Source organism: Mycetomoellerius zeteki, unplaced genomic scaffold (genome assembly GCF_001594055.1).
Source record: "Mycetomoellerius zeteki isolate Tzet28-1 unplaced genomic scaffold, Tzet1.0 scaffold471, whole genome shotgun sequence".
NCBI classification, from domain to species: Eukaryota; Metazoa; Arthropoda; class Insecta; order Hymenoptera; family Formicidae; genus Mycetomoellerius; species Mycetomoellerius zeteki.
The window spans coordinates 430,626-458,178 of NW_017257470.1; the positions used below are offsets into that span (position 1 = coordinate 430,626).

Sequence of the window (27,553 nt, forward strand, 5' to 3'; positions counted from 1 at the left end):
GACTGTGATTGGTCAATTTTCTACGACTTAAGACTCTACGACTGCTACGACTTCTATTGTAGACCCCGCATAAGGCCATCACACATACAAAAATTTTAGTCGTAATCGTAAAGTCGTAAGCAAATCGGCCAATCACAGTCGAGTGTTTAAAAACTCGAGATCTCAATTTTGATTGTGATTGGTCGATTTGTTTGCGACCTTACGATTCCCACTAAAATTTTTGTACGTGTGATGGCCTTAAAGGCCATGGAACACAAAAAAACTTAAGCAGTAAAATGTAAGCAGTAAGCGAATTGACCAATCACAGTAGAGTTCATAAGGCCGTAACATAAGCAGTAGCGAATCCAACATGTTGATTTCCTTAAGCCTTGTGTCCACGATGCTAGAACTTGGTTCGAGATCTCGGAGAGAGAAAGAATTAACCAATCACATTTAAACAATTTAGTCACATGAACGAGCTGAACTTAGCCGGACTTGCGCGTTCGCGCGCATAATCAAGATGGTCGACTATCGGCAGCAAGTGTTTCGTTTATTGTCATCGCGCTTCGAAATTAATCACGGAACGCGGTGTTAAATTGCGATTCAACTACATGCGCGACAACTCCGTTGTTTTCCCGAAGGAAAAAAAAGCCGCGCTTGATGTGGCGCGAATTTTGGTCGCGTGCTCTTTTGACGTGCGCGATCGGTGCTTGTTCGATTATCGGCGACGTTGGGCTGAAGTGGCTGAAGTACGACAAGAATGAGTTGGCGCGCGCAGCGCTTGACAATGCGACGCATGCGACGGTCGGTGGCCTCACGTGGATGTTAATTGTCGTCCTCTCGCGGAAGTCGATTGCGCGTAATCTAAATAGTATATTTTCCTGCTTCTTATTGGCGTCCTTCGTTGATCTGGATCATTTTATTGCGGCGCACAGTTGGCACATCCATGTGAGTACCGCAAGCAAAGCATTCGAAAATTAATTTTGAAATTCGGATGAACGAGATAAGCGGAGGATATATTTTAACGATGATGATATATATATAATCAGTTTTTATATATTTTTTAATGAAATATAGAAATTAATTATATTTAAATGAATTTAATAATACGGGTATAAAATTTTCTTTTATTAAATTGGACTCGTATAACGTTTGCTTTAATTTCAATTTTAATTACATTCTAATTTGAATTTTTAATCTAGAATTTTTAGTTTAAATTTAATTATAAAACAAAAATATACATTAAAAGTTAAAAAAATTTGGAAATTATTTTTTAATGTAATAAAATTATTATAACAAGTGCTATCAAATCGAGGTACTGAAAAAAATGGCATATGTAATAATTGTAAATATTAAATAGTAAAAGAACGAAATTTGTAACTTTAATTTACAATTTATAACTTATCTTAGGAAAAGTTGTCAGCGTAACTAGAAAAAATTGCAGAAATTTATGGAAATCTAAAAATATTTTATTTCCTATATTTCTGATTTTTATTGTTTTTCACTTATTATTATATATACACATAAATATATATGTATTTACTTATCTGCACATATAAATCTCTATTTTTTCTAGTTTTAGCTTTCATTATATTTTTTCAGGATGCCACGCATTTGCAAAAACGGCCTTTCTTACATTGCACCACCATTCCTATTTTACTATGGACATTTTTTATTTTACTCTCCAATACCTTCCATTCTCCTCTAATGGAACATATTTCCTGGGTGATATTGGCCGCCTTCCTGAGTCACCACATACGAGATGGTACTAGAAGAGGTTTGTGGTTTTGTCCCTTCGGATCTACCCGTCCTATTCCCTACTATTTATACGTAAGTATTTGTATGTCCCTTCCTTACATACTACATTGGCTTATGAGCCTACACACATTTGCGCCGAAGAATAACAACAATATTATACTCATCGATGTATGAGACATATTTTAGAACACGCATATTGCACACCGAGTGTACAAACAATCGGATACCTTTTTAAAGGTGTATTTATGAGAGCTATTGTTTTGCGTGCTTTCCAGCAAGAGACACAGATGATATAGTGTAACACAGTGAATCATTACATCCTTGTTTGCTAATGTTAAACAAAAATGACATGATCACTGTGTCACACTGTATTGCTTGCTGAAAAATACATTAATTAATAACTTGTACAGTGGCAGTCCAATATTGATATTCCTTTTTTATAAAATCGAAGGAGAGAAGAAAAATCTAAGATTAAGCTTTCTGGAAGAAATAGATACGAAAATATTTTGTTATTGAATTAAACGCTTATAATGTTTGCTCTAATAGAATTTTTTAATGTTAAATTTAATTATTTAAAAAAACATTTTTAATATTACGAGTTAGATGTTTTTCAATTAAATTTTTATAGTCATGGATGATCAATGTGATTATAACGCATCTTATTTGTTTTATTCGAATAAGAATTTTCTAACAAAATAAGCATATTTCAATTTATTAAGAAAAGAAAAATATGTACACACAAAGTTAAAAAAATTTTTAATATAATATATATTAATATTTTTGAAACATTGTTATTAGGATTTGTATGGATTGTTTTATATATCTTTATATAATAAATGTACATACACATGTACATAATATTACGTAATGATCTACGCTTACTTAATTTTGTATAATAATCACAAGCGGTTAAATGCGGTTGTAATGTTTAACAATGATGCAATATGCATGACAACAACGATGTCATATCATCGTTCGTCTGAGCGAAAGGGAAAGTCGGAATAAAATTTTTCCAAGTTGCGGATGGCAACTCGGTTTAACATATCCGTGTATACATGACGTATACATATTTACAACTGCAACATGTCGTTGCAGCTGTGCGTGGTTTATGGACGAATCCCACGTGCGTTTGTTTTCTATGCCTGCACGTTCAATACGCCGTTTATTTTTTAAGTTTTTTCCTGACGTACTCAGGTACTTTGAAGTATTCTCAGCGCCTGCAGAGAGGAGTATAATTTTGTGATCAATAATAAATAGAACTATTTAACGCTCATGCGTTAATAATAATTATAAGCGAAGTGTGACTTATATTCTCATCTCTATTTTTAAATAACTCATTCTTACGCACCTTAAAGCGAATCGTTCCTATTTTTCTCCGAAACTACTGTATCCTGTTTCATTTACACTATTAATTTATTTAGCTTAGAGAGATTTTATCTTTTTTATTGACATACTTGATACTGGGTTTGAATGACTATAGAAATAAAATCAATAAATCGTTTCAAGCCCCATATCAAGAAAATCCCCACTTGAAAATTTATGATATCCGTATCTTTGTGATATGAAGTATCTAAAAATTTAGCAAGATGTATATCTGAAAATAAGTATGGACCATCAAAACAAGGATATTGATAATGCTCTGTACAAAATTTTGACGTTCTAGCTTAAACGTCAGTATATAATTATTTTAATGTACAACATAATTTTCAGATCTATATGTATAGCTCTCAATTTATAAATACTTTAGCAAAACGGTTCTTTCTCCCCAACATTATCGGGCGATACGATACTGAATTTTAAATCCTCTCGGTTCGCAAAAGAATAATTTATGACTCTATCTATTTTATTGCTGCTGTGATGTATTTGAGTGAGTGTTAGCGGAATTATCGATGTCTGGTGAACTAGCAAGAATTATCGATGTATTATGCAACCGAGAATTCCTGCCTAGGTGCAGGACACCACGCAGGGACTCGTCTCTGTGGGTGAGAGCGCGGAGGAGGCACGGATGCCCCCGCGGTGATACGCAAGTTGCACACGTGTGTACACACGCCCGCTGGAAGGGGTTTGCTTATCAGCATTCGGCGTTGCTTAGCTGGCACTGCCGGCTTCACTTCACCTCGTTCTCGACGGTCTGGCTTAGTGCTCGTTTAACTAGCCGGTCGTGCCGCACCTGTCGGACAAAGATCGCCGAACCGTCTGAACTGATTGCAACGGATAACTTTGTCGCACGGAGATTCAGGAATCACTATTACATTATCCGCTTTTCTCGTCCATCTCCTTTCTCTTTTTCTTCCCTTTTTTCGTTTTTTTAAAACCTCAATAGCAATTCCATTGATTACCACTATTATTGCTCGACAATCACTATAGCGTTAAATCCTCTTGTGGATTCCTCGAGTGAAACTTTTTCGCAATTGATTGGAGGACCGCGAATATATCCTGATTGGAATCTGCCAACATTTTGGAATCCGTGTCATCATGTTCTGATAAATACACGAATAGATCACGATAACGCACTGATATCAGTATCTTGAGCAAACGCGATATCTTATATTGACAACGCCGCGAACAATAAGGCATGACAAGACCGGTGTTCGTGGATTCGGCTGGTTGATTCATATACAAGATGGTAAGTAACACGGTAGTTTCTCCCACTTTCGAGGTGTTTACGTATCTCTAGATTCCGAGGTCGATCGTATGATCCCTGACCGCAAATTGTCCCCGCAAATACGCTCAAGGTATCACGTGCAACAGTTTCTCTTTCCTTTTTTTTCCGGCAAAATTCCTAGTCGTGTTTTGCTCGAATGACGTAAACAGTGTATCAGTTTATATATAGATCATTTGTGTGATATGCCACCTGCGTAGCTTCATGGCAAAGTTGATATTTTTTGGTTTATCCTTATCTGCGGTAAGTTCCACAATTGACGATCTTTGTGCTGACAACAAAAAAATCAGATAAGATATACACACATATAATTACACGTAATTACAATTTTTTTAAATATTTGTAAAAATACACGTCTACTTTATTTAGAAAAGTATGTTGTATGTATATCTAATACATATTTAATATACACATCCACAAAAATTGGACTACTTTATACTCGTCTGTTTGTTTTTTGTGGGTGAATATCCATATATATAAATATGTACAAATATACATAATAATTTATTTTTATCAAATTTTTATTTATTAAAAATTTGTTTTTATCAGAATTTATTAGAGTCTTAATCATTAGCACAATTAGAACACATATTGTATGTTATCTTGAATAGAATTAGCTGATAATTTTTCATATCAACGTACAAATATTCTCTTAATGGCTCATCACTTAATTAGTCCCATGAGAGGAATATATATCGATTAATTTTCAGACATACGCAGTTAAAAAAAAACGTTTAAAGCTTATGCAACCATTCGCAATTGATCGCGTTTTTTCTTTCAATTACTCTCTCGCTTTTTCTCAGAGAAAATACGGGATATTTACAGATTCTAGTAGATCTCGTATCATAATTGATCACGTCCGTTTGCAGACCTCGTTATTAGAGATGCAGCTATGTGCACGCAAGGTCGGATTTATGTAAATGTTGAATCGAGGAAACACATGAAGTAGATATTCACGAGATAAATTCTGATTAGGGAGATAAACGATAGCGTCACAATAATGGTTTGAGAAAAGCACGTTAATCCGCCATTCTTGGCCATTTTTAGCAATCGTTTTGATATTGGAATTATTAAATGCTGTTAACGAAACCTCGAGGAAACGACTATCGTCCGCGCGTACAACAGAAATTCCATCCTACGATCTTGCATTCTCGTTTCCGATAACCAAGTTACTTGAAACTTTCCCTTCATCGCTTTAATTAACACTTGTATGTCAAAATCGTATGAATTTTATCGCGATGCTAGATAAATAGAGCATTCTGAGCATCTATATATTAGTAAACAATCCTCTCTGCTAATTCAAATTTAATTTTTTTTTGCGGAAAAGCGACTGTAAAAGTGTCTCTTCTTTCTAGGACATCGAAGATTTGACGCTATATTTTTACATTGCATGCGGTATCTTCGCCGGTGTGCTTATCTTACTTTTCGTTTTGGTGATCGTGCTATTCGTGAAAGTAAATCGATTATCCGAAGACGGGTGAGTAACACAGCCTCTTTGTCAGCTGATAATTGGGGCGCCAATTGAAGGTTTTGGTTGCATAATCCAAAGACATTAAATATTTACCAAATATTAATTATGCTTATCATCAGTACTTAAGTATTGATTAATGTTACTCACATTTTATTTCATCGGTGACAGACATACACTTTATTGCGTAAAAGTGCGTAGTCGAAGACAACATGCGTCTCCCCCGCTCGCGTAACGCGTTTCAAAATTTCTACGTGGTTGAATCGTACCGTAGCTAAATACATATTACTGTCCGATCGTGAATCGTCGGCGACGTATTTCACCATATATTGCACACGAAATATCCGGTTTTATGAACTTCAGTTTCGTGGAACGTCTTTGTAAAATAAACGTCTCTTTTTTGATAATCAATTCTTACACACTTCTGGCATTTCTGACATTCCTTTTCATATTGCATAATTCGGCAAAATCTAAGTGATTGAAAAATTGAACCATAATTCCGGCCATTTATTCTCAAAGCGAATAAAAGTTATGCAAATTGAAATTGTTCTAATTAACTATACATACATTTATGAATCAATGATTATCGAGTATTACGTGCAACGTGTGTATTGATATCCGTGGTTATTTGATTGCTTCACTTAGCAGCATACCTGCGCGGCGAAAGAAAAGTAGAAAAAAATGCTCGACGTATATCTGCAACGGAAGCAGTTAGACGTTTTTATACCGCAAGAATGAAAATACGCTTGTTTCTTTTGTGAGTCACGTAGCCAACGACGAAATGGTTGATAGTATATCTTTATTGTCGCGATTATTTCGCTTATCTGATCGCTCAAGAACATAAAGTGGTAATGACGATAAAAAAAGTTTTACTTTAATTAATGAATAATTTCTAGTTTGTTTGCAAATATTTAACATGAAGGTGCAATTTAGTTCTAATCTCGATTTGGTTTTATTCCAATCGTATACGAGAGTAAATCATAATAGTATCACTTAATTGTTCAAAAATATTTCCGGATCTACTCCTATCTCGAAATTTGAAGAAATTCTTTTTTGTCCAAGTTTCATTCGGTAATTCCTTTAATCATTCATTACTAATACGAGTAATCATGTATAATTTCTTTCATATAATGTCCGAGAAACATTCCTCATTGTAATTATCATTGTAATTGACAATCGATTTAAATTCAGCTGTCAAGATAATCACTTCTAATATCGAATCCTTCTCGTTCCTCTTCTGCATTTGTGGTAATAATTTGGTCGTTAAAGTTGAAACTGAAAATTGATTTAGGTCCAACCAACTAAACAAACAGACAAATATGATGGCGGACTTTTGTTACACCAATCCCACGATCGTGCCTGGAGAACTGCTCTCTCGTCGTGGCTTTTCCATGTACAGTGGAGCTGACAACTTCGACGATGATTTTGGCAAAAACAAAAACGTTCCTTATGAAATGTATCATGAGGCTCGATCAAAATTTTGATTAAAATTTGAATCTGGAATGATCGATCTCCAATTATTGGTGCGGCTTATCCGGGCTGATTAATCTGCAATTATAAAATCAAGTAGAAATTAAGATATTTTGCGTAATGTAAGATATTGCATAGTAATGTAAGATATTGTAGTTTAAGCTATTAGCTGGATCAAATTATTATTAATAATATTATTTGCTCCTTATGTATAATATTTTTCTGTGTAACTTTTTGCGTAATGTACTCGATTTAGCGTCTTTAATTTTTCTTACTGACTTTACGCAGATGTTATACTTTTTGCAGAACACAAACTAGAGGTGACTCTAAACGATCAATAATACTGATCAATAATATTGAATCAGTAATACTGACAGTATGCATAAATATTTTTAGTATTTTTACAACCTTACACCATCAGTATTATTGACAATATATTTCACTTTAGTTTTGCGTACATTATCTATTGCACTGTAACATACTGCGGCATAGCTTCTAATAAAACGATACTGATAATCGAGAATCAAAATCCAAATCAGTATTTTACATCAATTCATCAATATTAACAAATCAATATTAAACACACGATTAATAATATTGTCAATATTTGTTAATGGCATTATTGACCGTGTAGGATCACCTATAACAGTAACATTACATTAATATTACAATAATTTTCCACTTACCAATGTAGATGTGATACAACACGACTAGTTGTACATAACAGTTACATTGCTGAGTAGGAAATTATATAACATTGATGTAATATTATTGTTAGTTTATATTTTGCGGATTGTACATATCGCCTAAATATTGAGATTTTTCATGGCTTTTCACTGCAGCGTGAAATACAACGTTCAAAATTGATAGAATTCGGTCAATGTCGTAACATATAATTAATAATTGGAAAAATCGGACTGCCATTTTATCGGAGACAATTTTTAGTTGCGTTAACTTTTCTTTAGACGCGACATCTTTGAATATCCTCAACATTATCAAAGTGTAAAAAATTATTCAAAATGTAGAAATTAATAACTATCTTGAAAAATATATAAAAACAACAAAATAATACATGAATAAAATCATTTCTTCGTTCATATATTATTATGGTTGTATCGATATCTGTTTTATCGGTTTCTCGTCGATAATGCAGAAAATTTACCAGAGAATGTCTAGATGTCTCTGCATGTATTTCACGCTGCAGAGAAAATATAGACGGTGCTCCAAAATGGTCGCACTTGTTTCCGTAAGACTGGAAAAAATTTAAGATACATAATTCCTCATGCATTTACGATGCACAATATTTTTCAGTAGACATGTAAAGAGTATAATAATAATACTAGACTTTGAGACATATACTAGTCGATTCAATACTTTTTTGACAGATTCCATAATTATCTGTGTGGATCTACCCGATGTATAGATGGTGTAACGTAATTGAGATAATATGCAGTACCAAAGATATATACATATATACATATATGATATGTATATATATATGCATAAATATATATAATTATTAAATTAATAAATCACATAAATGGAAAATAATTAATAACTTGTAACACATAAATCACTTTAGCGGAGAATTTGAGCTTAATACTTACACTTTATATTAAACGTATATTATTAAACAATAACGTGCATAAATGAGATGAATAAAATATTATAAAAAGTAGTACTCCTGATTAAATTAAGTTTAACGAAGTCTGAGTTAATAAAACGTTCAATTAAATTATGAAATCACAAAAATACAAGAGAGATTTTTTATTTATAAAATGTTATATATATATAATATAATAATTATATGTATGCTCATATGTAATATAATTATAATAGATTATTTTCCAGTATATACTATATGTCAAACATATTTTTTTATGTTATGTATATTTATTAATATATTATTAAATTAAATACATATATCTCTTGCCATATAATTTAAATATAATACATATATATTTCATTATGTAAGATAGAAAAATACAAACTTTATTCTACCCAGATTAATTGTCAAGAAAGATTTAAGTTGATTTATGCATTCGGCAAAGTATCAAAACAGTCATGAATATTTCTATAAATCTTAAATAAATTTTGCAATCTTCATACAAATTATAATCAGAATCAGGTTTTCATTCAATGCAACAGGTGTTCCAATAGTATTTAAAATATTTCTGGAATCTGTAAGAAATTTATATACCGATATTTACAAAAACGTAAGATACGTCCTTTCCAAGTCCAAATAGCATTGACGATACTTAGATATTTATTGATAATGATATCGATACCAAATACCCTGAGTCTTATTGAGGCACGGTCAATTCTACCTGCAGTCGTGGTGGCTTCTGTTCCGAAAGTGGCGAATCGCACCCGAGAACGGCAATGGCGGCGGCTGGCGGCATCGATGGTGTGTGTAGGCAATGGCATGGGGATAGGCCGTAATTGGTATAAAATCATCGAGCAAACACATCGGACAAGACAGCCCGGGGATTGTGGGCGGCGTTGCGTGCCGTCGTCCTGGTTACCGCGGGGGCGACTCCGCTAAAGCGGACCCTTCGCCCCCGATTGCGCGCAGGCCCGCCACCGATACACACCTGCGTGCGTTCGTTTGTGTGCGTGTGTTTAAACGGGTGTGCGCGATGGGTCCACCAGAATCCAACACGCTACCCTTACCTTTCCTCAGCTACACGCCAGATTTACCGCCACCGGCAGCGCCAAGGATCGCCTCTGATCAACGTGATCTTCAACCCATGGTAATTCATCCATCCGGAATTATGGCCTTCGTGCCGAAATTTTTATTTCCGTCACCTCGGCTTTTTCTCACCTGGTTTATTTACCTGGTTGGTTTACGACGACAAGTGTTTCAGCACGTTTTCACAAATTGATTCTGAAACAGAATTTGTATATACAGAATTTCTACACCCCCCTTGTGAAAATGTAGAGATTGAAACCGGTATTCATAGTCTAATTTTATTTCAAAATCATCTTAAGTAATGCGGTTTTGAATTAGTTTATGACTTAATCTTATAATAAGATATTGTATTTAAGAACCAACTATGAATACTGGCTTGGAAAGAATCACTACCAAGTTAATCCCAGTTAACCCTGGGCAAAAATAAAGATTGGTACATACTTAAGTTGAATGTAAGAAGAAAGTGGCAGAAGTTAAGTTTCTAGAAGGCGAAAATTAAAAGTAAACACGTCTTTTACATTTCATTGTCTCAATTTTTGTCTTCTAAAAGCTTCGTTTACATTTCTTTCACTCTCTTCTTACGTTCGATTTACACTGCGATTTTTATTTTCGCTAAGGCAAGATCGCCCACTCATTAAGCTTAATTAAGCTTAAATATTAACCTGTATAACGCCATAATTACTTACGTAGCTTCCAGTTACTTCTGTTTCGACATCGAATCTGATTTAACCAAGTTTCGTCTACAAGAGCATCGCGGTTTGTGGCTATATCCCCATAAATCTCCATAATCTGTGTCTTAATGATACGTAAATACTACGCCCCGCGATACAAATGTTTCTACAGCGCACGCAACCTGTCAAGTGTTTAGTTTAGTTAAAATTCCTCCTCTACCTAAATCCGCGTTTATATCCCTAATCGCCTGGGATAATAGTCACTTCTGTGGTACCCTCGATACAGCCGATGCATATGTTGTTCTTTGAGGGTGTCATGCACAATGCGCGATATTATTCTTAATATTCTTTGTTATTGTACTTATGTTAGTAAAAATGCACTTATTGTGTATTTTTTAAAAACAGAATTCATATCAAAGATACAAATTTTTAGAATAAAACAAAATGATATAAGATTTTCCCTCAAGTATGAAAAAACTCACACAGTAGCTTAACACGCATGTGATTTATAGAATAAAATGTGTATTAAATTCATCTTTTCAAGAATAATTTTAATTATCTTAATTTTACTTTTTTGTTTTTTTTTTTTATTAATAGAAAGGAAAAATGAAAAGATATATAGGAAGTTGCGGGAAATAATTATAAAAATAATTTGTGTACAATATATGGACCTCCGCCAACTATAAGTGCCATGGCCTCATTACTTTCGTGACCGGATTCTTATATATAATACCCGTACCGTTTTACTGTGGAGTATACGCGCAGTGCGGAGACGTATAAAATTTTAAGCCTTCAGGTCTCATATTTTTACGAGCGACAGGAAGAAACGCGAGGAAAGAAACAAAACCACTCGCTGTCGGCAATTATACACAGTCTACACTGTTCGACCCCGCCTATTCACAGTTCTAATCTTCTGTGAGTTGACTGTCCGTATATCATGTTTACTCGCGCGTTATTTTAAATTTATTTAATCGACTCTTGCAATGACATCAATAAAAAATTATTTATTACTTCTGACGTCGACGACTATACTGCGAAACGGAATGAATGGGAAAGCGATTGAATATTATTCTCTTAAGCTCGTATTTATAAACCGTTTTTATTTCGACACATCTTAAATAATGTTTTAAGATACTAATACAGCTCTATGATTAGTTAATGATATCTTAAGACTGTATTTAAGACGGTATTAAATGTAAGAACCCACTATGAATACCGATCTTAGAATTCCTAAGAAGATAAAATTTCGATATTATTATTTTAGCAAATATTTTTAAAAATAACTAGAGAGTTTCCATATCTCTGACTTGTTGTCTAAGACAAATTCATTTAATAGCTTACACTTCCGAAAGTTGAAAAATAATGTCACTTGAATTGCGTACATTTGTGCAGGGTTGGTAAACATTACTTTTCAGTTACTTTGTCGTTACTTTTTATAGTAAACAATTTGATGACGATGTTGCAATTTTTTATGACGGTAACTAACTAAACGCTAAGGTTGTACTAAGGTTAGAAAAGTCACTTTGAAAAGTAACTTGTCACTATTACGCGTTACACTGAAAAAGTTATAAGTAACGAGTAACGCGTAACTTTACGCGTAACGTTATTCGTTACTAAAAAGTAACGCGTTACAAATTAGAAGTTATTTTTTTCAGTAATGAATGACTTTCAATCCATTACAAGTAACGATTGACTTTTCTAACTCTGATGTTAGCATTACCATCATAAAAAATTTACAATGTCCAATTACCAAATCGTTATTATAACAAGTTAACGACGGTAATCAACAAAGTAACGGTACAAGTATATATATATATATATACACACACACAAGTATATATATATATATATACATACATATATACATATAATGCGTTACTTACCAATCTTGCATTTATGTCGATGATATCCGATTAATCTTTCCGCACAATTTTGCCAATAGTACTTGTCGTAATATGTAGAGGTAAACGAACGGAAGAATACACCAGTCACGGCATGAATATAATGAGAACGTTAGAGGCGGGATAGTCCACGAGGGGTGCTATTAGGTCGTGTGCGATGACGTGTTGAGGCTGCACGAAGTCGCGTGTAGCTCGTTAAATTCTTCGGCTGGCGAATGGAACGCGACCACGATTCTGTGAAATTGTGCGATCAATCGTTACAGAAAGTCCCGACTACCAAATGCCACCCGTGGTGTCCATTTAGGACCATACGTTTGAGATTTTTCTGATCAATCTCACACCAGTATTTTAAAGCCAAAAGCTTTTAAAGACAGGTCACATCAAAAGCTTTTCGAGAATTTCTGCAGATATTTTATTAAATACTATAATGAACATTAGAATATTCTGATATATATTTTCTAATATTTAGACTACCTTGAGCTTCTTGATATTTGAAAACTAAATTTTGATCAAATTCTTATAAGTTGTTACAAGAAAATTCACAAAGTTAATATTGGTTAGTGTTGGTTAATATTGAATGAGTATAACTGTATCTTCATTTTTTTTGCTATATATCTTTAAAAGCGAAAAGGAATACGTCACTGATAATGAAGTAAGTCAACTTTAGGGAAAGTAATGATTCCTATGAAACCTATCTTTTTGTACATGCTTGTTTTGTGCACGCGAGAAAGAGAAGCTGAATGATGATTATAAAATGGCACGTGTCTCTTCAGAGACCTCATGCCAACAAGCACGCGACCGCCGAAAGCTAGCTGAATCGTGCAAGGCACAATTAATTTATTGTTTGCATCGGCTGAGTGACAATCGGGGTCATACGGCAGAAAAGGGATCATTGCCTCACGGTGTTTGTGGGACGAGGAATCCCCGCTGGATGCTGCGCGACGCGGATCGCTTTTGTGTGAGATCCCGCACACCCGATCTCACTCGTCGCTCTTAATTTAATCGTGAGAATCTCACGAAGCTGAATTACCTGAAATGTCCATTATTGCTTTTCAACGCCTTTCTGACAGAATACTTTCTCGACATTAATTTGACCGATCTATTCTTTTCATTTTTTTACAACACGCAATTAATAGAAAATACAAATCGAGGGTAATCGAAATCGTAAGCGTGAGAATTCGCGCAATTAAACTTGTTCGAAACGTTTATTAAAGTTGCTTCAACAAGCATTTCTTTTGACCGTCTTCTTTATCTCATATTTTTCGATCAATTTTTACAATCAAAATTTTAATTCTGTAATGCACAAAATTGTAATGATCTTTCCTTCAATGGTTCAGGAATTTATTGATGCCTGTTAAATCAATTTATTAGAAATTTGGGATTAAGAACGATACAATGTGTTTTCGTTCCATTTACTTGCGCATAACTGTCGAGTGTCCCTTAACAAAAAATAGCATTATCTTATTTAATTATTAACATTTTACTCAAAGCACAATACTTGCACACATGATCTTAAGATATAGAATCGGGAAAACAAGTAAAAAATACCATAATTTTTCAGAAGAAAATATGATATACTTTCTTGTATGTACGTATGACTATACTTTTACAATATTTACAATACTTCACACGAACATTGCCGTAATTTTCTATGAAATCTCACACTTTACATTGATATAAATAATCAGGCCTGCGTTGTGTGTATATAGTCGGCGTCAAAATGATCGAAACACTTTTTGTCTTATGTTCCGAGAAAAATCTCAAAAAAAGAAATGTGGTTTTTTATTTACATTTTGATGCCGATTATACTTACATGTATGTTTATACACAGCACGGTCTATATGAATAATCTCTATCCGTAATAAAATATCTCGCGACGGTCAAAGTATATTAGGTTTTACGCTACACGCCTTTAGATATATATTTACAATACTCTTCTCTCTTCTGGATACTCGTACTTAAATAAGCGCGATTAAAAATATAATACTAATTCTTCGATAAAAGGAGCCTAAATTTCTTTGGTCGATTGGCACAAGCACCGGTCAGTCTTTGCGGATTGACATAAGTGCTATTATATACAATTTGTTACTTAATTTACACGCCTAAATCCAGAAAAAGAATTTCTTCGATTCAAAGAAATGTATCTTTGCTATACAGTTAATGAAAAAATTTTTTTATTTGAGCATCATTGCTTTGATTTAAACATCATATTTTGAAATCAAATAAATTTTTTTATTTGATTTAAAAAAAATGATGTTCAAATCAGAGAAATTTTTTCTTCAACCGTACAGCAAAGAAACATTTCTTTGAATTAAAAACCTTTCTCTGGGTGTACATTATTTACATTGTGTTACATTCGAAGATTTCTTAATGGTAGATGTACAGTAACAACGCCGATAGCCTGATTAATACATTATTTAATATTAGAATATCTTGTTTCAACACTTACAATTAAAAAATTGATGTGATAAAAATGACTAATATAAAATTATACAAAGTTTATTTACAGAATGTTCCATGGAACTTTGATTGATTATATCATTAAAACAAATTAAGAGAAAGACGTGTAAAGTGAAATAGAATGGTTTTAATTACTCTAATTTAGGATTCTATATAGATTTAAAAAATATGGAAGCATTATTGAATTGGTTAAGTTGATTCGCCGCCATTGTTTTAATTTCAATATGAATACTGATTGGTTGTCTAAATCACAGCATTATTTTAATCCTTATTATGATAGCCAATCTCTTTAGAAGAGACCATATTCTTTAGACAGTCAATGAAACCGTATCCTTAGAAGAGGGCCCTCTGATTGTCTAGGACTCTATACATTGTTGACTCTATACTTTGAAGTTTGCCTTTAAAACTCCATGTTTTTTAAAATATCATTTGAAATAACTTTTTATTCTTTATTAAAAAAAAGGTATCACAATATTTAAAAAAAATTTGGTTTAACTTAAAATGAAAAATATTATAATTTATATAACACTCAATATTTTTGTTTAAGAAAAAAAATACATTTTTTGTAGCTGCATACATGCGCATAAAAATATAACAGTGACTAAAATAAGAGCAACTATAATTACATTCAATTTTGCTACATATCTTTTTTCCATCTGTCAAATCGTTTTAATAACATAATCTATCAGAATTCCAGAACAAAAAATTATTAAAAAACAAAAATATTATATTTAATATACATATTGACTTATATAGGATGTTCCAAAATTCGCGTAAATAGTATGAATGCACACTTTTTTTTTATGTCAAAAAAAGTAACTTTCTTCTATGGCAAAATTGCAAACTAATTTAAAAACTTGAATGCAATTTTACCTAAATTCAAAGTTACTTCTTCTAGCAAAGAAAATCGCATTGTGCATTCCAGTGTGCGAATTTTAAAACAGCCAATATATCAATTTATTATACACATATTAATATTTACTTAGAATTATTTTATAATATAAATAAATTCTATGTAGAATTCTGAAAATTCTCATATTTCTCGAGGCCTTAAAAAGCTTGTGAAAATCGATATATACATATTTCTGCTTTTACATTAATTCTTCATAATGCTTTCAAATCCAAATTAATGATTATAATATTAATAGATATTTCAAATCATTAATAGGTATTTCATATTTTGGTCAAATTACTTCTCATGAATCTATCAGGAAATTCGCGTCCAGCACGATAAAATAATATTTTAATTCCTGTCTACGCGGTGCTCGCAACTATCAATATTTTGTGAACTTAAGTAGAGCTGGATTAATATCGCGAATTATTATTGTCTCATCTCGAGATAAAGTACGTATTGTACAAAGGAATTTTATATGTGTATGTGTGTGTGTGTGTGTGTGTGTGTGTGTGTGTGTGTGTGATGAGTTCCTTCAAATCATCAATCTCTTAAATTTCGTACATTTTAATTCACGATGCATATCCGCGTTTAATAGTAATTATAGTATTCTGACATTGGATGTCTATTTTTTTATGTAATATTTATTAGGTATACACCGGAGGAGAGAGAGAGAGAGAGAGAGAGATATCCGAAAAACATCCGGTATTCAGTCGGATAATTGCCCTGGATATTTCACCGGATATTCGATGTCACAATTTTTTCGGATATTCAATATCCAGTAATTTTATGATCCGGTGTATCTCTAATATTTATTTAAATCTCAATTATTGATATTGGAATTGCATTGTTCATATCGCAACGATGTTACAATACAATCGAAATTGATTCCATCAAGTTTTTATAGGTTTTTTAAAGTTTGAATCCATGAAAAATTATCCATGAAAATAACAATAGTACAGCATTATTCTTATAATTATGTTTTTATTTCAAAGCATTTATTAAAATTGCAATGTCTCTCTGACTACTTCTACAATATAGAGATTCTTTTGTAATAATGTGATAATACAAAAAAAAAGTACAAAGAAAAATATACATGGCACAAAATTATGATTTAGTTATATTTCCCATTTAGAACTCATAAATGGAATGTCAGTTTTGTCACAACTCTTTTTCTTTACGTAAAATGCTATGAAGCATCTATCACGTACCTTCAAATAATACCATCAAATAATTTATTAAATTTTTATAAAACTTGTACGAAAATTATTTTTGTTGAGAACTTTCACATGCAGATAAGAATATAGATAGTAATATTAACATTTTCGCAGCCAATAATGTTTTTACTATTTAAATTTTTAATAGTATATTAATAAAACTATTAAAAGAAAACGTCAAATTATTAAGGCTGCGTTCCATTTAACGCTCACAACACTCGTAAAATCATTTCATCCTTGATGTAATACTTATCAAATATTAAACAAAGACAAATGATGCTCATGAGCGTTGCGAGCGTTAAGTGGAACGCAGCCTAAGCTTGGATCTACAATAGGTGTTTTAATCCTTAAACCATAAAAAATGGACGAATCATAATCGATTATTTTCCTCGCATTCAACTATAATTGATCAATTTTTTACGGCTTAAGGCTTAAAACACTTATTCCCAGATAGAACATGGAGTCATAATGGTATCACAGAACGTCATCATGACGTCATTTGATACTTAAAAATTGACTTATAAGTGACGAAGTCATGATGATGTCCTCATATTGATATTATTATGATTTTTATGTTCTACTTGGGTTGTAGATTCGGACTAAAGCGGCATCTACAATGGGATTTTAAGGCATCAAACTTAAATTTTAAGTACCCTAAGCTGTAAGAAATTAACCAATCATAATCGATTTTTTTTCTTCGACTGTGATCGATCAATTTCTTACAACTTAAGGCTTAAAGCTTAAGTCTTACCCCTTAAAGTCTCACTGTAGACGCTACTTAAAGAGATCCTGCCGTCTGCATTATCGATATAAATTATATAATTTTTGTTATAACAATTATTTTTTTCTCTTTTAAATACAAAAAAAGATCCTTTTCCAGGATTAATGTATACGCATGACTACGTGTCTGTAAAGTGGAGTTTATGTCGAAATTGTCAAAAAATTTCAAAATTGAGATCTTTATCATTTCTTAGTCCAATATGTGACGCTCTAGAGCTGTCACATCTAGAAACCCTTTAATAGAGACTGCAGACTATAAGTGTAAGTCCACAACCTCGCTTTAAGAAACGTAAATCGATTATTTTTCTCATATTCAACTGTGATTGGTCAATTTCTTACGGTCTGTTAAAGCAAGATTATGGACCCAGACTAAGGGTGCCATTTTTTATTGGTCCGCCATTTCTTAGTCATTCACATTAGTCCAAGCAAGGTAGCATATATTTTCCTTTCTCGCACTATTGCAGATATATAGAGCATATCTAGAACATATCTTTTCTCACAAAATTTAGCTAGAAAATGGACGACACTTTTTGATGGCCATGCAATCTCTGATAGAGAGTCTCTAGTCACATCGTGACAACATTTGCTTTATATAAAAGCTGTGCAATTTATACTTACGAAATAATAGTTCACAAACTAGTAATTTGCACGAAAAAATACTTTTTACTAGAAATAATTAATTATACATTCTTGCATAAAAATACAATTTAATACTTGTCTTTGGAATAACACTGTAGAAAATAATTGCACATAAAGAAGTACTATAACATTTATAAATAAAATGCTTGCTCCATTTGAAATATTTTGAAAACATATAAAATTTTAATTTTTCAACGAATGCGAATATGTTAATTCGATATGTGTGTCAAAAGATACAGATTTTTTGGTAATTGGATAGATTGTTTCATAGCTAATAACAATAATACCTATCATATTGTGATACTACTTATCTGATAACTACGAATTACCTCTTAAGGTTGAGACACTTCGTTCCTCCATCTTCCAGAGTCGTTTGTAGGGCGTGACGTAACTGATGTGAGACCCAGCGGGGTTGTTGGATTCACTGTTTATCCGATGTCCAACGTACTGTTCTCCACTGCACTCTGACGTTGCGCAATGACGCTGCTGTTGTTGACGATGATGATGCCCGCATACGTCATCGTCGCATGCGGCGTCGAAGTGCTACGCGCAGGGCACCTCGAATTGATGTCAGTGAACAAACTGATGATGCGTTTCGTAATGAGGCTGATGATGCAGCGGCGGCGTGCCACCGCTCACTGGAGCCGTTTGATGCGTGTGCAGTTCCTGGGGAACGGTACTGGGACTGTACTGCTGAGAGTCGACGATGACGCTGGTGTAACCAGCCGACGAGGCCTCCAGATGATGATGGTGAGGGTGTTTTACCGTTCCGTTGCCGTTGCTGTGATGAACCTGAGGATGACCTTGCTGATAGCCGTCGTGATGTTGAAGCGCCGCAGCGTTATAGCTCTCATTGTTGTTGAAACCGCAGTTCGGGTACATGATGACGCTGCCAGTTTCGTTCAACGTCGTCGACGAGGTCGAGTCCGGCATAGGATGATGATGATGTGAATGATATCCTGACGGTAGCAGGCTTATGGAATTTGTTAAGTGAACATCGAAACCGTCAGCGCTACCGCAGGAACTTGAAGATGTCGAGTAAGGTCGCTTCTGTTGGCCACTCTGAGGACTATGTTGCTGTTGCTGCTCAAGGGACGTCAAAGAGGATGCACCTTGATGCAGTAGGTGCTGGGGATGCTGTCGTTTCTGCTGACTGTTCTGCGGGCTGTGTTGCTGAATAGTCAGAGACAATGAGGATGTAGTGTGATGCATAAGATGCTGATGTTGCGTGTCTTGTTGGTGCTGTAGAGTGCTCACGGGGTCTTGGTGGAGGTCTCAAAAATTACAAAATAGAAGGTTAAAATTAGACAGTAATCTTTTATTTATAGAAGGATGAAATATTAGTAATAAAAAACAATTGTAAATAAAAATGAATTTTCCATTTATACATTATAAGAAATGTATATCGTTATATGTATGTATGTCTGATTGTATATTTTATAGGGTAGTATTTAAGATTACCCTGATGAAAGTAAAAATCGGAGCGTAAGTCGAATGTAATGGGAGGGTAATAGAAGCGTAAACGAAGCTTCTAGGAGGCGAAAATTGAAACATAAAAGAGGCGTTTACGCTTTCGGTTGAGTCTTTATCTGTGTAATTTAGCATTCATAATTTGTAAGAAAAATTCAATAGTTTATAATTTGTAAGAAAAAGATATCATTACTAAATCCAAAGACTGCTTTAGAAAAACTATATTTTGCCGTAGGACTTTATTTATAATTTCATTAATTTTAATTCGCGCGCACATTTCCAAATACAAATGAATTTCCAAGATATGAATCAATTATAAGACTCACCACTGTACGGGTAGAACAAATCCGGACTGTAGTAAGCGCTGTCCTCGTGGGCACCATTAACGTGCGACGCATACGTCGACGGGTAATGACTGTGATTGGTCGAACCAGCCATGTACTCCGAGTTGGGATAACCGGAACTGTCAGCGTAATCAGTATCGGGCGGTTCCCTGGTTCTGCTACGGTAAGAAGGCGGACTTGGGCTGTGATTATCCAGGTCATTCGTACCAATAGTCACAGGCGTCGACACGGGTGCGCTTGGCGGATTTCCCGGACTCGAGCAGGATGACTTTTGTTCGCAGTTCAGGACCAAGCCCGAGTTTTCGGTGGCCGTTAACACGTAGTTCACGGACACGATGCAGTGCGGACGCGAACTACGTGAATTGTGCACGATCGTCACATATGACTGCATCCATACCCAACCGCCAGCTTTTGTCAGAAACCTATAGTACCTTGTTGTCACTTGACCCTTCCTCAACACTGTCAACAGGATAATGACATCCGCCAACTTTTAACAATTAATTAATGTAAATTAATTACACACTTGATGTAAAATTTTATGATATATAATTTAATAAGAGTCAAAACAAGGAACGTATAAGTCTAATGCTGAATGTTTTTTCCTAAATTGTTCTTTATTCATATCTATTTATTGTCGGAATAAAGAACAAATAAAGATAAAAAACATCCAGCACTAGGCTAACGTGCTCCTTGTTTTGACTCTTATTGTTTATAATTAAAGCCTTTCTTGATTATATTGTATATATAATTTAAATTACATTCACATATTGCATTGATGGATATGTAAATTAACAAAATTTAGTAAGAATGATGTACGCGAGAAAATGCTGATTGTTCTGCGAGCTGTGCTATCGAAAAATCAGAGATATCAATCAAAATCAGACGTTATCATTAGTTTGATGCTGTTATCTCTCATAATGACGTTAGAATTAAAAATGAGGGCAAATGAAAATTATCTGAAGTTGAAAGAAAAAATTTTAATAATTCAAAGAAGGATTGTCTCTCATTTGCGATTTCTCGAGAAAAATCTTGTGGATATTCATGGCGCAGCTACCATCGCGCGCAATCAAAAAAAAAATCGAGTGGTATGATATTTGCGACGTCGCGCAATCCTCAAGCGCAGACATTAGCGGCATTATGTCAGACTCCCTTCGAGTTGCGCTCGTGAAATTGCGAGTCTGTTCAAACAGTGATAGCAGTAACAGCCTCCTACCTCGCTCACATCTCTCGCTAAACCTCCCTCCCTTCTATCCGCGCACCGCTCTTATCGTCACTCTCATCCCTCCCTCTCTCTCTTTCTCTCTCTCTCATTCTCTCTTTCGCGCGTATAGATGCGCACCCAGCAGCCGCCTCTTTTCGTCGACGCGCTGTGGCAGCGTTGTTCAATCAATAATGTACACCCTAGATGCACCACATATGCACATACTTAGAATAAGGGCGCGTGACGCCGCTCCGAGGAAAGAGAAAAAAAATAAGAAAGAGCGAAAATATACAATAGCTATCCGTGCGCGAGTAGCACGCGAAATAAGATCAAAGGATGTTTCGTAAGGGTGTCGAGTTTAGTTAAGCAGCGTCAGCTACTCTTGGTTCACAAAGAGCTTATTCTCATCGACGTATTGTGCCGACGTCGTTTGAGAGGATCTGCGACGGACCGGATCGGTCAACGGAGAAACTATCGAAGGAAAATATTTTCCGGTTTGTGTTTCCGGTGATATTATTCAGACAGAAATAGGTGACCTTTAAATCGGAAAAACACGACCGAAAATATAAGAGCATAATCCACTAAAAGCAGAGAGATGCTGCGACTGGTACTTAATCGCGCGTATTACATGAAAGGAAAAATCAGAGGAAACCTTTTCTATTAATAAATGACTTCGAAAAATACATTTTAATATAAAACGAAATATTACACAGAGAAAAATATCATTCTACTGTTAATAAAAGTGATTACTCAATTTACTTTTTTGTAAGTAACGTTATCTTTAACAAAGAATATTTTTTTGATAAATCTTAAAATATATTTTTCTGTGTGTACAGCAAGCTGAAGATTACAAGAGATACATCTACGATTTATTAAAATAGGTAACCAGGAGAGGAGGAGAATTAAATTAAATTATTTAAAGAAACAAAAAATTGATGAGTATATAAAAGATAAATTTATTCTGTGCTTTAAGCAGAGGATTCGAAACGATAATTACAGTGAGAAATTATATTAATGAATTTTTGTTCAATAATATAAATTGTAATATTAGATCTGTTTTTGTTCTTGTACTAGAATTCTCTTTCTCACTTTCATCAAATATCAAACATGTATACATATATATGCTATCTTACTTTAATTTCTAAAAATATATACTAATTCAGCAATAGAAAACAGATCTTAGCTTATGCAATAAAAATAAGAACTGAAACTGTCAAAGCTAAATAGACACTAAGAACGACAAAAATGAAGATCTTGAGATGGATAGTAGGTGTCACTGCGCGATAGAATACGCAACGTAATACGGTAAAGATGCGAGATTCCGGACTTGATACAATTAAAAGGAAACGAGAGTGGAACGCCCATGTGGACAGGATGAGCGATGAGCGATTGCTAAAGATAGCGAAAAACATGAAGCAACAAATTAGAAGCCCTCCGGGCAGACTACCCAATTGTTGAATGAACGACGTGTGGATGTCTCAAGATGTCGACGTCTCAAGATCAAGACTAGAAGAGGCATAGAAGTGGAGAATTATAAGGCTTGCCTTAAATTAAAAGAAGGAAGAAGAAGAAAAAAATAGACCTATAATATTACATCTAATAATACATAATGAAATACCTACAAACATGATGAGCATGTCGTAGCTGCAGAATGTCGCATGCGTGCACATAGTGGTATAACGTTTTCTCAATTAGATCTGGTGGTTCGTAGCCTGTTAGTGGAGTTACTCTGTAACAATACGAGAGAGATTATACAGATACCGTACATCTTTCGTTACATTAAAAAGCTTAATATTTTTTCACTAGAAAGAATTTTCTTTAGAGAGTTTATTTAATCCTATTTTATTTAAAAAGAACCATTAGAATCTCTTCTCTGAAAAGTTTATTTTTATTATTTTATTTAATTTTTTATTTTTTTTATTTTCAATATAATTTTGACGTAAAAAAAACGCGTATATTGTGCAAAAAAGCATGCAGTTATTTCCCTGTGTAACTCGCAACACCCGACATCAGTCGCGCAACGTTCCAACTCGGAGGTACGGTCCAAAAGGCCACAGAGATAGATCCCTTGATCGCTTTCCGCGGATCGGGCTTGTTTTCGTCGGGATTTACGGTGCGAACGTCGCGAGTTTGCACAATCCGCGCGAGCCGATTCCGATCGACGGTATGTATAAAATTTCATCGCGCTTCTATCCGTGCTATATTTATACTGCGTCACGTGTTCGTTCCCAGTGCAAGCGAGCGGGTGTGTAGGGCTCGCCGGAACCGCCGGTGGTGGATATTTATTTGCCGCGGATGGAGAGGAAAAAAAAAGAGGATACGCGGCAGCGCGGTAACACGAAACTGATTTTAATGGCCGTATCCCTCTCGACCGGGAGCACCGCGCGGGCCCTCCATCGAAATATTAATGGCGCAATACGACACCCAACTATAATTACATTGGAAATAAATAATCCACTGTGTCCCGGTGCTCGAGTCAACACCGCTCGCTTCCTTCAGCAACGTGAGGGATCCGGCCCCAGAAAAAAAGATTTATTTAAGAAATAATTTTTTTGCTCTGACTTTTATACTATATAAACATTATATTTGAACTTAAATATAATAATGTTATCATAATATTAGTATTATATTGCATTTTATTCATATCTCTACGCTGGACACAATCTTCTGGTTTATTATTTGTTCTAACTGAAAGATCTTCACGTTTTAGATACAATTAATAAGGATTAATGATAAAGGGATTACACGTAGCTTTGTGTGAGAAAGATAAATTTTATAGTCGTCAGATAGGGGAGAATAGGAGAATTGCGAACTCTAAGAGAAAAGTTAAATAAAGTTAATGATTATTTATCGATTATCTTGCCATTTGGAATTATTGCCCTCACTTGAGACAATGCCGAATTAGTTTTGTTTTTTATTTAAAATTAAATTAATTAATATTTGTAAATATACAAATATTAATTATTGTGATTTAAAATCAATATCCTTTGACTTCTATAATTCATAAATAATCGTTGACTTTTTTTAACTTTTTTTCTTAAGCATTTGCAATTCTCCTATTCTCCCTTACATCAAAATCATTGAAAATATGTAATTGTATTTACTTTAAATCGTGTGTGCTTTCTGCGATCACGTATTATAGCACTGAATATATATCGGATTATTCACTGGATGCAAGAAATAAGAGGTTATCACTATCTATTCTAATATAAGATAATAGTGTCGTTCGCGTTTACTCCCTGTTCGCAATTCCTCCACTCTCTCTTCTACCGGATTCTATCTCTGATCCAGGTTTGTGCCGTATATTTTAAGATTACGCAAGATTGTTCGTTTACCCGTAAAATATAATAATCTACATCTGTGTATATACAATATAAATTATGTTTTACGTGTTATCTATGTAAACAATCTAAGATTATCGAAACGTATGTTCTTTATCGTTGCATTAGACTGAACTAAGCTTCTATCTCGCTTATATATATTTTTATTTATCAGTATTAAAATTAGATATATTAATAGTCATGAGACTTAATTACTTCTTTTTGTAGTGTATTATTCAGTTTATAATAATTTTTATACACATTATACATTTATTGTTTGTAGTGTCTATATGAAAAAGATTTATAATTTATAAACATAATGTAAATATTCTATGTAAACGTAATTTTAAAAATATAAAATAACTCTGAGATTACGTTTACATAGAATATTTACGTATTGTTTATGTTAAGTTTACACGAATCTTTTTCCTGTAGACAATATAAGCATATAGTAAATGATAATCCATTTCGCGAATTCACAATTATAATATTATATATTATATGAAAAAAAATATAAAAGAGCAATCTTGTTGATAATTGATATAAGAAATTTGATAATTTTTATAAGAGAATATTGAAAAAAATTACATATATCTTTATCAGCAAAAAAAATCTTACCTTGCATCGAGGAATATGAGTTTCAGATCGAGTGACGCTCTGAACATAAACATATTGTGGTTCAATTTAATTTCGGTTATGGAGCTTGTAGGCAGTGAATGGCCGACGGCCATTAGACCGACATTACGGATGCACCGTCCAACACCGTCCTCGTATTCAGATCCAATGGGAGCCTCTACGACGCACTTTAAATAACCAGAACAGTGTATGACCTGAAATACCAAATCAAAATGGTTGCCAATGTATATTTTGTGTTTTCAAGTTTCTCAAAGACTATTTATATAATTTTATTATATGAATATATAATTTTGTTATATAATTTTAAATCTTTCAAATTAGACGATATATTAGATTTTTTAATGATAGCATTTTATTTAATTTTCTGTTATTTATTTTCTAAAAAATTTCTATTCATGGACTATACAGGATGTTCCAGGAGGTCAATATTCTGGGAATATCGGTTATTTTTGGTAAAAATGTTCATATAAATGTGTGTCCTCTTCCGAATGTTCATGCATTGATGTTAACAATGGAATTTTTGTAATTTTATTATAAAATTACAAAATTATTTTAAAAATTATTGTAAAAGATTGTCATTTTAAACAATGAATTATTACAAAAAATATTTAGTATCTCTTTCTTATAACAGTAATTTTGCAACTGCATGTTCAATCTCGAAAACTACCATATTCAGCATAAGATACACGTTCGTATGAACAGACTGATACCTCTCAGAATATTGATCTTTCCTTCTGGAACATTCTGTATAATATATTCTTATGGTATAAAATCAGAAGTGACCTCTTTAAAATCTTTCGAATCTAACTCTAAAGAGTGAAATTTCATTCTTAAAAATTAATAATTAAGCCAATCTTTTTCAAGACTGTTATTGACTCAATTATTACTCTTTGTCACTCTTTAAAATTAGAATTAGAATCTACTCTAAAGATTGTAGAGAGACAGATGTAGTACTACTCTCTTCACAAATTTTTTTTTAATCGAAATTTCATTTATATATCTTTTAACATCGATTAAAAATATCTTTGAATAATATCTGAGAAAAATGGAAAAAAAGAAACTGATGTGCACATTAGCAAAATTCTTTTAAGTAAACATCTGGATATTTTTTTGTTTTCTTTCGTGCCATCCATTCCGATAAATATTCTTAGAGTGCATAAAGCGTCATTGATGCATACTCGCGGTTCGAGATGCATTCGCGACGTTATTTCTTGGCCGAGTGTGTAAAGTACGACACTCAAGCGATTCCCTCGCGCGCTGCGGTTGAAGTACAGATACTCGCGTAGAACAACGGTAAATTAACAATTCTTGCTTAATTGAATGACTGATGACGCGAAAAAAGATTCGCTGAACGTCACGCTCTGGTTTCGAGTGCAGGGTGAATTTGTGAAGCAAATAAGCCCTTTATTATGTCCGTGTTGCATACATCACCTCGTATGCAATCCTAGTGCATCGACACGCATTGTGACGCGAAAAGGACTCGAAGGGAGTTAAAGAAGAGCAGAATTTGACACGAGGGCGGTTGACTACTCATAATCTCACATCGGTAGCGTATTCGCGCGCGCGCACGCGTGTTTGGTTGAACAAAGTAAGCTAAAGCGTGCGAACATGATGCATTTTTGCTTGTTGAATTGCTTGCATTGATTGATTGTTTGCAGGGTTAGCAAGTAACGCGTTATACATATATATTTTATATATATATAACCCGTTACTTGCAACATCGTCATCAAATTGTTTACTATAAAAAGTAACGACAAAGTAACTGAAAAGTAACGTTTGCCAACTCTGATTGTTTGTTTTGGTGACCTTGCTGATTGCTAAGTTGGAAATTATGTTCTGATATATATTACCAGTATTAAATATATACTACCAGTATTAAAAGTCTATAATTCACATTACAAATAAATTTTCAGTACTGCACTGAAAAAAAAGATTGGCTGCTGCAGCAAATTAGATGGTAAAATATGGCATAGCATTTTTAATTAGCTACAGC

The 27,553-nt window shown here is 33.7% G+C and overlaps 3 protein-coding genes across 5 annotated transcripts in view; 2 read left to right on the forward strand and 1 right to left on the reverse strand.

The window, feature by feature from the left end:
- Positions 1-515: 515 nt before the first annotated feature.
- LOC108727221 (transmembrane protein C5orf28) lies at positions 516-2,218 on the forward strand. The gene is made up of 2 exons (XM_018455262.1): positions 516-927; positions 1,582-2,218. The coding sequence occupies exons 1-2, from the start codon at positions 640-642 to the stop codon at positions 1,909-1,911; spliced, it is 618 nt and encodes a 205-aa protein (XP_018310764.1). The 5' UTR covers positions 516-639; the 3' UTR covers positions 1,912-2,218.
- Positions 2,219-3,566: 1,348 nt separating this feature from the next.
- On the forward strand, positions 3,567-7,998 carry LOC108727222 (uncharacterized). Of its 3 annotated transcripts, none has more exons than XM_018455266.1 (3): positions 3,567-4,363; positions 5,755-5,876; positions 7,159-7,995. In XM_018455266.1, the coding sequence occupies exons 1-3, from the start codon at positions 4,361-4,363 to the stop codon at positions 7,349-7,351; spliced, it is 318 nt and encodes a 105-aa protein (XP_018310768.1). In that variant the 5' UTR covers positions 3,567-4,360; the 3' UTR covers positions 7,352-7,995. The 3 variants fall into 3 exon arrangements, with proteins under 3 accessions (XP_018310768.1, XP_018310766.1, XP_018310767.1); XM_018455264.1 differs by lacking the exon at positions 3,567-4,363 and adding an exon at positions 4,372-4,642 and having other exon boundaries at positions 7,159-7,998; XM_018455265.1 differs by lacking the exon at positions 3,567-4,363 and adding an exon at positions 5,223-5,304 and having other exon boundaries at positions 7,159-7,998.
- A 10,965-nt stretch (positions 7,999-18,963) lies between these two features.
- Positions 18,964-27,553, reverse strand: part of sim (bHLH transcription factor single-minded) — a 43,836-nt gene continuing 35,246 nt past the window's right edge. Inside the window, exons 6-9 of the mRNA XM_018455158.1 lie at positions 25,543-25,754; positions 23,227-23,333; positions 20,386-20,862; positions 18,964-19,863 (exon numbers count right to left, since the gene is read on the reverse strand). Coding sequence (XP_018310660.1) covers positions 19,160-19,863; positions 20,386-20,862; positions 23,227-23,333; positions 25,543-25,754 — 1,500 coding nt within the window. The 3' untranslated portion in view covers positions 18,964-19,159. The remainder of the gene's footprint in view (positions 19,864-20,385; positions 20,863-23,226; positions 23,334-25,542; positions 25,755-27,553) is intronic.